The sequence below is a fragment of the Meleagris gallopavo genome, chromosome 3, assembly GCF_905368555.1.
Source record: "Meleagris gallopavo chromosome 3, MGAL_WU_HG_1.1, whole genome shotgun sequence".
In the NCBI taxonomy this organism is placed as follows: Eukaryota; Metazoa; Chordata; class Aves; order Galliformes; family Phasianidae; genus Meleagris; species Meleagris gallopavo.
This window is the reverse complement of record NC_139406.1, coordinates 47,784,997-47,794,649: the sequence shown is the minus strand read 5'-3', so window position 1 is coordinate 47,794,649 and position 9,653 is coordinate 47,784,997. Positions and strand designations below refer to the sequence as shown.

Below are 9,653 nucleotides of genomic sequence, written 5' to 3'. Positions count from 1 at the left end.
CAGACTTCATCAGCTCAGTGTTACTGTGTCATAAGCGTGTTGAGTAATTTCAGCAAAAGATAGCTACATTCAGAAATACAGGATACAGCAAATGCAGGAAGAAGAAATTGCCCAGTATTATTTGGTGTGTTATCAGAAAGCAAGAACAAACTAGGATGTGTTCACTGCATTATAGCTGCTAATCTAGGATGGAACTTCATATGGTTTCTAAGGGGGCACTGCTAGAAATACATAAGTTCCTTATCGTACAGATACACTGAATGCAGCTTGTGAAAATACGTTTGAAGAGCCAAGCATGTGAATGAGTGTTCACTGGATTAGAATCTATTACATTACATGGGATGTCCCATCCCTGGAGGCATTCAAGGCCAGGCTGGATGTGACTCTGGGCAGCCTGGTCTGCTGGTTGGCGACCCTGCACATAGCAGGGGGGTTGAAATTAGATGATCGTTGTGGTCCTTTTCAACCCAGGCCATTCTATGATTCTGTGATGATTCTATGATTACACTCATGAGTTACAATGTGAGCATTTTATCACAGCAGACATGTTTAACCCATAACTGTTTTTAAAATTAGCATTTATTTTCTCTCTTGCTCCCCTTGATGTTTTCAAAGCAGGGCTCACAGTTTTCTAGACAGCTCGTTGAAGCTCTTCCCACGCAAATTCTGTGGCATTTTGAGACAGACATACATTTTTAGTCTACCACACTTATGAGAAAAGTTCTGATCTGATGGAGGTGTTCAAAATATACTCTGTTTGCATGCAGCTGAGTGCACACATGGCAGCTTCCCTCATGAGGAACACTGGAGGAGGTACTGGGCTATACTGCTATTGTGGCAAAATCATTCACAGTGTGTGAGCTCAGGCCTTCCCAGTGCCCAACTCTCCTATCTGAGAAGGTGTCAAGGCAAGGAGATGGTGCTCCTCTCTGAGTGTTGGTTTGGAGCTGGGTCACTGAAAAAAGCAAAGCAAGATGCGTTGGGCAAGTGACTACTTGCCTTAACTACTGTGTTCATTTTCAGGCCCCTCACTACAAGAAAGACATCAAGGGCACTGGAGCATGTTCAGAGAAGGGCAGTGAAACTGTGAGAGGTCAGGAGCACAAGTATTATGGGGAGTGGCTGAGGGATCATTCAGTCTGGAGGAGGCTCAAGGGAGACCTTATCGCTCCCTACAACTCTCCGAATGGAGGTTGTGGTGAGGTGGGGGTCAGCATCTTCTCCCACACAGGTTGTGATAGGATGAGAAGGAATGGCCTCAAATTGTGCCAGGGAGGGTTCAGGTTGGATAATAGGAGAAATGTCTTCTCAGAAAGAGCGGTGAGGCAGTGGCACAGGCTGCCCAGGGAGGTGTTGCAGTTACTGTCCCTGGAGGTGTACAAGATGTGGCACTGAAATGATTTTGTGGGTGCTATTGGTGGTAGGTGGATAGTCGAACAAGATGATCTTAGAGGTCTTTTCCAATCTTAACGATTCTAACTGCTGACATGCAGTGAAGAGTTGAGCCTGCACCCTGCTGGGTGCCTAAATGCACCATGGCAAGTTCTGCATCATTACAGGGTATTTTTACCCTGTTTAATATCAAGGCTGCAAGGAGCACTTCTTTCTTTAAGCAGGCAGTGAATATCCATGGTGGAACAGCTGATACGCCCAAGTGCTTGTCTATGGATCCCTTGTTTCTTAGCCACAGCTGTGGAAACAACACGTAGTGCTAGCGATTGAAGCACCCTCGCTACCCCAGCCCCCTGCGCAACGTTCCCGTGGCCAGCAGCACTGCGCAGGACCACCTGCACGACGGGTCGCTGACGGAGCCCCGCCCGTAACCGCCCGCCCCTAACCGCCGCTCCACACGCACCCTCCCTGCCCTCCCCGCCCTCCGCGCACCGCCGCCCCAAGCCCCGCCCATCTCCTTCCCGGGCCCCGCGGGCACGGCGCGCGCGCGCCCCCACCGACCGTTGGGGCGGCGGAGAAGGAACACCGCCCCCGCCTCGCGCGCGCATACCTTCCGCCTCCTTCCTCCCGCGCGTGCGTGCTTGCGCGTCCGTGGCGGGCGCCCCCCCCCCTCCTCCCCGTTCAAACAGGAAAGGCGGACATGTTGGTGCCGTTCGCGGCTTCCCTCGCAGCCGGACCTCGCGCTCTGCTCTCCCCTTGAGCCACCTCCTTCCTCCCTGCCTCTAGCGCCGTTCGGTTCCGGGGCGGCCCGGGCTGCGGCAGGTTGAGGAGCGGCGGCGAGCGGCGAAGAAGAGGAAGGAAGATGCCGTTATCGCCTCTCCGCCGCTGAAGCGCTCCCGCGGGGCGCTGCTGCACGGCCCGGGAGAGGGGCGGCGTGCCCCGCGCTACCTGCGCCCATGGACGGAGCGAGCCCGAGGCACTGAGCCGCGGCGCCGGGAGGGCTGTCCTGCCTTGCGGGTCGTTTTGCTTCGCGCTGCGCCTCTCTGATCCCCCTTTCCTCGTCTCGTCGTCGCTTCTACGGGCTGCCCGGACCCGGCCGCTGCTGCTGGGCGAGAAGGAGGAACCGCTACGCTGCTGCCAGCGCGGCTGCCCGGCCGCAGGAATGAGGCCGCTGCGGCGCGGGGGCCCGCGCGGAGGCGGGAGGGCGCGGAGAGCCGCGGCGGGGCTGTGAGCGGCGGGAGCGCCCGCGGCACTCTGCTCCCTCGGCGCGGCGCGGGGACTCGCCCGGAGACTGCCGTGATTGAAGGGACTGCGCAGGAAGCGCTCCGCAGCCCCGCGGAGTAGGCTCTGCGGTTTCTCTTGTGCGTGCTGGTTCCTGTTTTCGTTGTTTTGGTTTTTTTTTCGTTTTTAAATTTTTTTATATGTTTTCCTTTTTCGTTTTTTTTTTTTTTTAACGTTTGATCTGGAATAAGGGAAGCTTTTTAATCGTCGGAAACATGTCGACGGGAGAAAGTTTTGAGTCTCGGTTTGAAAAAATCGACGGGACTTTAAAGGATCCCAAATCCGAAGTGAACGTGGACTGTTTGCTGGTAAGTGAGGGGTGGCGAGGGCCCTGGGACCTTCTCCCCTATTTCCCTTTCAGGTGGCATCGCATCTTGCTTGCCTGATTCATGGCCCTGTGCCCGTCCCGTGTGCAGGCAGACAGCTTTGGTGTGATCCACTGATCCTGTGCGAGGTCCTCTTCCTGTGAGGTGCTGGCACAGCTGCCCATGTGAGCTGTGGTGCCCCATCCCTGGAGGCGCTCAAGGCCAGGTTGGATGGGGCCCTGGGCAGCTGAGCTGCTGGGGGGGCAGCCCTGCCCATGGCACGGGGTGTGCTTTGAGGTCCCTTCCAAAAAAGTTATTCTGTGTTTCTATGGTTCTCTTAGGTGCTGCAGTACTTTACTACAACATGACTTTTCCCTCTTGACATTTTGCTGTGAAAAGTACTGTGAATAACACAGCTGAAGGATTAAGGTGCCCTTGCAGGTACTCAAAGCAGAGGGGCTAAGTGCATGCTGAACTATTTGCTGTGCTAGGTCTGAGGTACACAGCTGCCTGCTAGTTGTTTCTCTGTTTCCCACACCTGATGACTCTGGTGCTTTTAGTGTTGTAACCGCATCATGAGCGAGCAAATGTAACACATCCTGACATAAACTCAATGCTGTTTGACAGTTGCTTGCACGAAAGTGGATGATGCTTCAGTTTTGGCTATAAGAAGTATCAAAACATGCTCCAAATCCAACCAGTTTGGGATGTGGATGGATTCTTGGATATGCCTAAAGATATCCTCAAGTAGCGTGGGTTTCCCTTTCGTACCAAGCTAGTGAATTTCTCTGTAGGAAGTGATAAAAGTTCGGAAGTGTGTAGGTGGGTCCCCCATCTCCCCCTTCTCCTGTCTCAAAGAGAACGAGTCAATGGGGTTTGTTCCTAGCGTGAACTCTGACATTTGAGGGAGAGGACTGGGGGAGGGGATAGTTCTTAGTAGCTGTTCTTCATCCATGTAGCTCGCTTGAGCATAAAGTAGTGGAGAGATGAAAATCTCATGAAAGACTGTGCACAGGTTCATGGCAGCATGCTCACTGTTCAGCTGATTGGTGATGCTGAGGTGCTGACAGGTCAGACCTGCCTCCCTGGACCAAAGCAGGACCTTGTGGATGCTGTTGCCACAAAGGAAAACAGCACTGCATCTTCCAGGCAGCTTACTGCTTTGGTTCTAGTTTACATATCTTTAATCTCTGAACCACAGCTGATGAGAACAGAGATGATGCTTAGGATATTGCTTACTCCATTGTGATGACCTAAGCCAGTACTGTCAAATCCTATGTTTTTACACCCAGCATCTACTGATAGAAGTCAAGGGTACACAACAATGTCTGGAGTTGGACAGTAACTGTGACTCAGTCTGCTAGTGTGTGTTGGTCCTGCTATGGAGGCTTTCCCACAGTAGCACTAAAGAGGCTGCAGATAGCAAGCATGCAGGTGATATAGTTTTTAACTGTATTCCTTGATCTCAGCAGTTCAAGGATTTACTTCCTTTTTAGTTACATTAGTCACTATTTGGAGCTGAGCTGTAGTCAGGTTGGGAATGAACTTGTTGGGATGTTTCCTGTCATGCTTCTGTTAAGTTTTGGAACTTATGTTTGCCTCTCTGGTCTTAAGAATGACCTTTAAAGTTTTTTTTAATCATTTTTTCTGAAGTTTTTGGCATATGTTTGAGTATTCTTTTAAAAGCAGCTTCATATGTTATAATCATCAGTATTATTGCTATTTTTAGCCCTCATTACAGATAATGTTGTCTTACAATAATGCCAATTTAAAAAAGTGCTTCTGAAGAAATCATCTGGTAGATTAACTTTGTGTTTGGTTACTGTATTGCTCTTTTTTTAAATCTTTCCTCAGCTCTAAGGCTTTTTTCCACAGAATTGAAGTGTGTAACCCTTTCTTAAATAGCCAGAGTGCTTTACACTTCTTAGTGTGATTCACACTGCAAGCATTGTTCTTAGCTCTAGGCTTATATTTAAATTCATAATCTATATGGTTATTTTTTAGAGGAGAAAAGCTTAGGTGTATTTGGTCTGCACCTGAGGTACTTTTGTGAGATAAGCCCATTTCCTTAGGTTAGACAAACTTGTACCAGCTCTCTAGACCTGGTATATAAATAAAAATATTGCTTTTTATGATCAGACTTGATACAAAAAAAAGTTTTATCCATTTTTATGGTACCTGTTATATCTTAAAAACCTTTATTTCTTTTGAGAAAAGACATAAATTGGTGTCATGTAGTGTTTTCACATTTTCTCATCAATGGACTTAGCTAACTCTTAATCATCTATTGCATCTATATGCTTTAAATTCAGCTTCGAGTATTTGAGATGTGTGGGCTTAAAAATGCTGGAGGTTCTTTAGTTTGAAGAAACTTATGTTGCCCTTCTTAGTCCCTGATCAGCCTGTAATTCTTGTACAGATATGGAGTAACCTGAACAGCAGTTTTGTGATCTTTTTTTTGTGAGTCTGTGTGAATGTCCCAAGGTAGTTTCTGTGTGCTGGAAGTATCCTAAATTTATACGTGTACTAGTGAGAGAACAATAATGTGGCTGGAGGAAGAGGTGAGGGAAGGCCTGGTACAAAGGAAGGTGTGCTATGGGTTCAGGAAGGTGTGGGAGAAGAGTTGTGACAACAGAGCTGGCAGAAAAGGCAGACTAGGGACTATGCAACTTCAATGTACATGACAGAGGAAGGAAAAGCTGAGGAATAGGAAGGAGAAGAGAAAATGGGGGGGAAAATAAGCAATTGTAATAAAAGCAGAGTTTAAAAAAAAAAAAGCAAAACTGGCTCCAAGTTGCAACTGTTCATAACTAAATTTGCATCTTCGCTGTTCCCATGTACTTGATTTAGTACTGGGCTGGGTAAGCACAGGCAGGGTCTTTTTCAGTGAACTATGAGGAGGCTGGAACCTGCATTCTTTGTCAAGTATGTTCTACAGCATCATGTAGGGCTTTTCTCAAAATCAGGCCCTAGGATTTTTAGTCTTGAAAAGATCTAGTAAGATTGCGAAGTAGTCACACAAGGGTGTGAGATAACCAGGTACTGGGAGCACCACAGCTGTGATTAAGGGCATTGTAAGTAACTATTCTTTATCTTGAGCTCATTATTCCATTAATGTTATTAAGCAGTAAAATGTAATATTCACTGAGCATGATTTCCAACAACTTTGGAATAAAACCAGGTTTCTTTCATCTCTGTGTTCCCAATCAAATCCTTGGAGTTCACGTGCTTCCAGTTTTTGGAGAGCAGGGAGGGAGAGCTGTAATTTGTGTATGGATGGAGGGCTTGTTGACCTGAAGCTGCCCGTGCTTGTGATTGATTTGAAAAGTAAGTGTTCATGAAAATGCTCTTTGGGGCTGTCTTTGCTCTGATGATAACTCTCAAAGAGTCTTTCTACATCCTGTGTGAATGCTTGAGTATTGAATATTCAGTCACCTACTTGAGTAGTTGATTAAGACTTTAGATGATCTCAGTCTTAAAAACATCGAGCCTATCAGCTGTTCAGCAGGTTGGATTCAGATTAACTGATAACGGTGAAAACTGTATGAGAGAGTTGGTTTATTTACTCTTAAGAGCTTTCCATTTTTGTTATACCAAAAATACAGAAGTGTGGACATTTTCCTATGTCTAACAAACACTTGGCCAGGTGAAGTCATATTCATCTGCCCTATGTAGGGATTTGGAGTTTTAAATCTCTGTTGTCACTAGACTTTCCTTTTCTCTATTGCTTAAAGATTGTTTGAAAGCCCTTCTGGAGATGTTGTACAGAGGTCTGTTAGAAAAAAATATGAAAAAAAGAATGCAAGTCAACGTACCTTTACTTCAGGAGGTCTTAGCTTTTAAAAAGAACTCGTGAAAATTACTTCTGAAACCGTGATGTTAGAATTTGAGTGGTAAACTGCTGAGAAGCTTTCTCTGTTGCTAACAAAGCTCCTGCACAGAAGAAGCAGGATTTGGATATTTTCAGATCATCAACTCCAGAATGCTGTAAGTAGTCTGCAGGTAGATCAGGGTAAGGTGAAATGTCAGCACTGACAAAAACTCCTAGGGTGTGTCTCTACAGCTGTTTTGATCTGGTGGATTTATTGTTCAGTAGGATCTAAAATGAGACTTCTGGCTGACATTAGAATTCTGGGTCTACAAGATGTCCAAGCTTTCTGTCTAAAGCTAACTATAATTGTGGGTTGATACTGCCTTCTTACCTCTGTGAGTTATGACATACAGGTTGATGTGAAATCAATGATTAATATATTGTAGCTTTGTTAAGGTAGAGTGCAACTGTAAAGTTGGCTTTGGAAAAACAGTAACTCGGTGGATTTGCATTTCAGGTTGCACTTTCTAATAACAGTCTTCTTACTGTTATGCAAACCTCCAGAGAGTAACAGTAAAAACAGCAGGACTGTCAAAATGTTAGCATTTTGTTCACAGTGTATGGTACGTTTTATACAAGGATCATTAACTTAGCCAGTTTCTCTGCTTGTAAAACTATAATATAAAGACTGTAGACATGTAGTTTTTTTCCTATTAAAAATTTTAATCAAGAATGATAATGGGAGGATGACGTTAAGATGTGTTTCAGCAAGAGGAATAGGAAAGAAAAAACACCCCTAAACTTCTAATAGACTGTAAATGCTCTTCTGGAGCAATAACATCTGTAAATAAAATTCTTTCCCTGGCAGCTGTGGAGTATTTTCATTTCTTGGAGGTGGTGGGGAAGAGGATGGGAGCACATGGAATTTGTTCATTGGACAAACTGAAAATCAACCAGCAGGTCTGGAAGTCTTTGACTTCTTTGAGAAAGATGATAGGCTTGAGAGCCACTCGCTTAGAATGTAATAAATATTTAGCTCTACAACCAGGTGATATTGGTAGCCTCATAGTGGCTGTTACCACATTCCCTAGGATGTACTTCAACACTATCTGAAAAAAAAAAAAGTGGTTGTTTTTAGGTCTCTCACTGAGGAATACCGAGATGCTTTATCTCAATGCAGGATGCTTCTCCTGAATTTGAGAGGTTCCAAAACATGTATTTTAAAAACTGTTTCTTCTGAACTTGATGCTATTTATCAAAACTCCTTTGTCATCAAGAAATTGCAATTGTCGGTGGAGATAGTAGAAAGCTGAACTTCCTTTTTTTTGAGAATAAAATTAGAGAATGGTTGAAAACTATTCTGCCTTTACCTTAATTTGTTCAGTCATTCAAGCAGAAATAAAGCCAGAAGGCTGATGAGACAATATTGGTACAACTGTAAGCGCTATCCAGACAACACCCAGTTATAGCTGGTATAAAACAAGTACAAATAATACTATCTTCCTTAGTAGTCTGCTGAAACATACACCCTGATAAACAGGGGTTGAACAAGAGCTGAAACGAGATCTTTGTGAAAAGGAGAAGTAGTGTGGAGATCTTGGTGTGCTGCTGTGCTGAGACAGTTTGTTCTCCTATAGTGTGTCTTTAGTCAGGTTTTTTTTGTGTGTGTGTGTATGAGGTTTTTGGTGTGGATGGATATCCAAACAGCCTCAACTGTGCTGTGGCATCATGTTGAGGTCTGTCTTTAGTTGAGAGTGTCTAGAGATGATCTGGACTAGGAGCATTGCTCAGACCAGTTTGCCTCCCATGTTGCTGAGGGGGAAACTGCAGGATCAGTACCCCGTTCTCGTTAAAGCACAGGTCAAAGTCTATCCTAATACTCAAAATCTTGTAGCTCATTGTTTTTAGCTTACTGAAAGATTGCCACTCCCTGTAAATATTTATACAATACAGTGTCATGGGGACAGTACTTAAAATCTCTTTGTTACAGGGTCTAACTTAAATGCAGCTGTTGATTTCTGTGTTTCAACTTTCCCTCTTACATTTCTTAGACTGGAGAAATGGGAAGCTCTGTGTAAAAGAAGCAAACATGAAGTTTTGTTTTTTCATCTATGTGAGCTGAGATAACATAAATAAAGATATGATGCCTGGAAACATCTGTAGGAGACAATGGGGAAGTTAAGTCTTTCTAGATTGTGTCTGATCTGCAGGACTTATAAGTGATCTGGAAGCACAAGTGGAATGGGTGGTGTTTCCCCCCCCCCCCTCCCAAATTAATGAATTGTAACATTAACAAAAAAGTAGTTAAGTCCTTGAAGTCTAGTACTTGGACAAATTTTGAGTGATGATGTCTTTCTCTTTTTCCTCCTAAAAGCTGTGTACTGTTCAGATAGTGCTACATGGTATTCAGATGAATTGAATGACGAGGTAAAAGTATATTCAGAGGAAAACAAATACTTCCTGATAATGTCTATTGATGTTAGATATCCATGCATACACTGGATTAATAACAAAGGGCTGTTTTCCTGTGTAGTCACTGACTGCTGTGAAAATACTGTTTCTCCAGAGGTTGGGTTTCTTCTTTAGCAAATAAATAATGGCAAAAGAAAAGCCTAGTGACACAAATCTAAGTCTCTCACATCTTCTTTGTACTATCCAAAGAAGTAAAGGTTAGAAGCTTCTCTTTTCAGCTGGAGATTTCAAATAGGCGCTATTTCCCTGTTTAAGTGTTAGAGAAAGCTGTGTGTTGGGAGATGGCTAAACAGGACTTGTATGATAGCCACAGTAGCTGTTTCAAATGGGATGGTGTGAGGGAAGGAAGGATCATCAGGACATTTGTTTCATGGTGGTGAGGGATAGATGCT

At 44.7% G+C, this 9,653-nt stretch overlaps 1 protein-coding gene and 1 long non-coding RNA gene across 3 annotated transcripts in view; one reads left to right on the top strand and one right to left on the bottom strand.

Annotated features, from left to right (window-relative positions):
* Window positions 1–561: 561 nt before the first annotated feature.
* Window positions 562–2,086, bottom strand: LOC146544697 (uncharacterized). Its single transcript, XR_014882452.1, has 2 exons — window positions 2,003–2,086; window positions 562–1,690 (listed from the first exon to the last, which is right to left on the bottom strand). It is a non-coding gene; the product is annotated as an uncharacterized LOC146544697 (long non-coding RNA).
* The window catches only part of ROCK1 (Rho associated coiled-coil containing protein kinase 1), an 80,104-nt gene continuing 72,504 nt past the window's right edge, over window positions 2,054–9,653 (top strand). Inside the window, exons 1-2 of one of the 2 annotated variants that reach the window (XM_085220855.1) lie at window positions 2,054–2,753; window positions 2,865–2,981. In XM_085220855.1, the coding sequence (XP_085076981.1) occupies window positions 2,889–2,981 (93 nt within the window). In that variant the 5' untranslated portion in view covers window positions 2,054–2,753; window positions 2,865–2,888. Of the gene's footprint in view, window positions 2,982–9,653 lie in introns of both variants that reach the window. The other variant, XM_085220856.1, reaches the window with a different exon arrangement.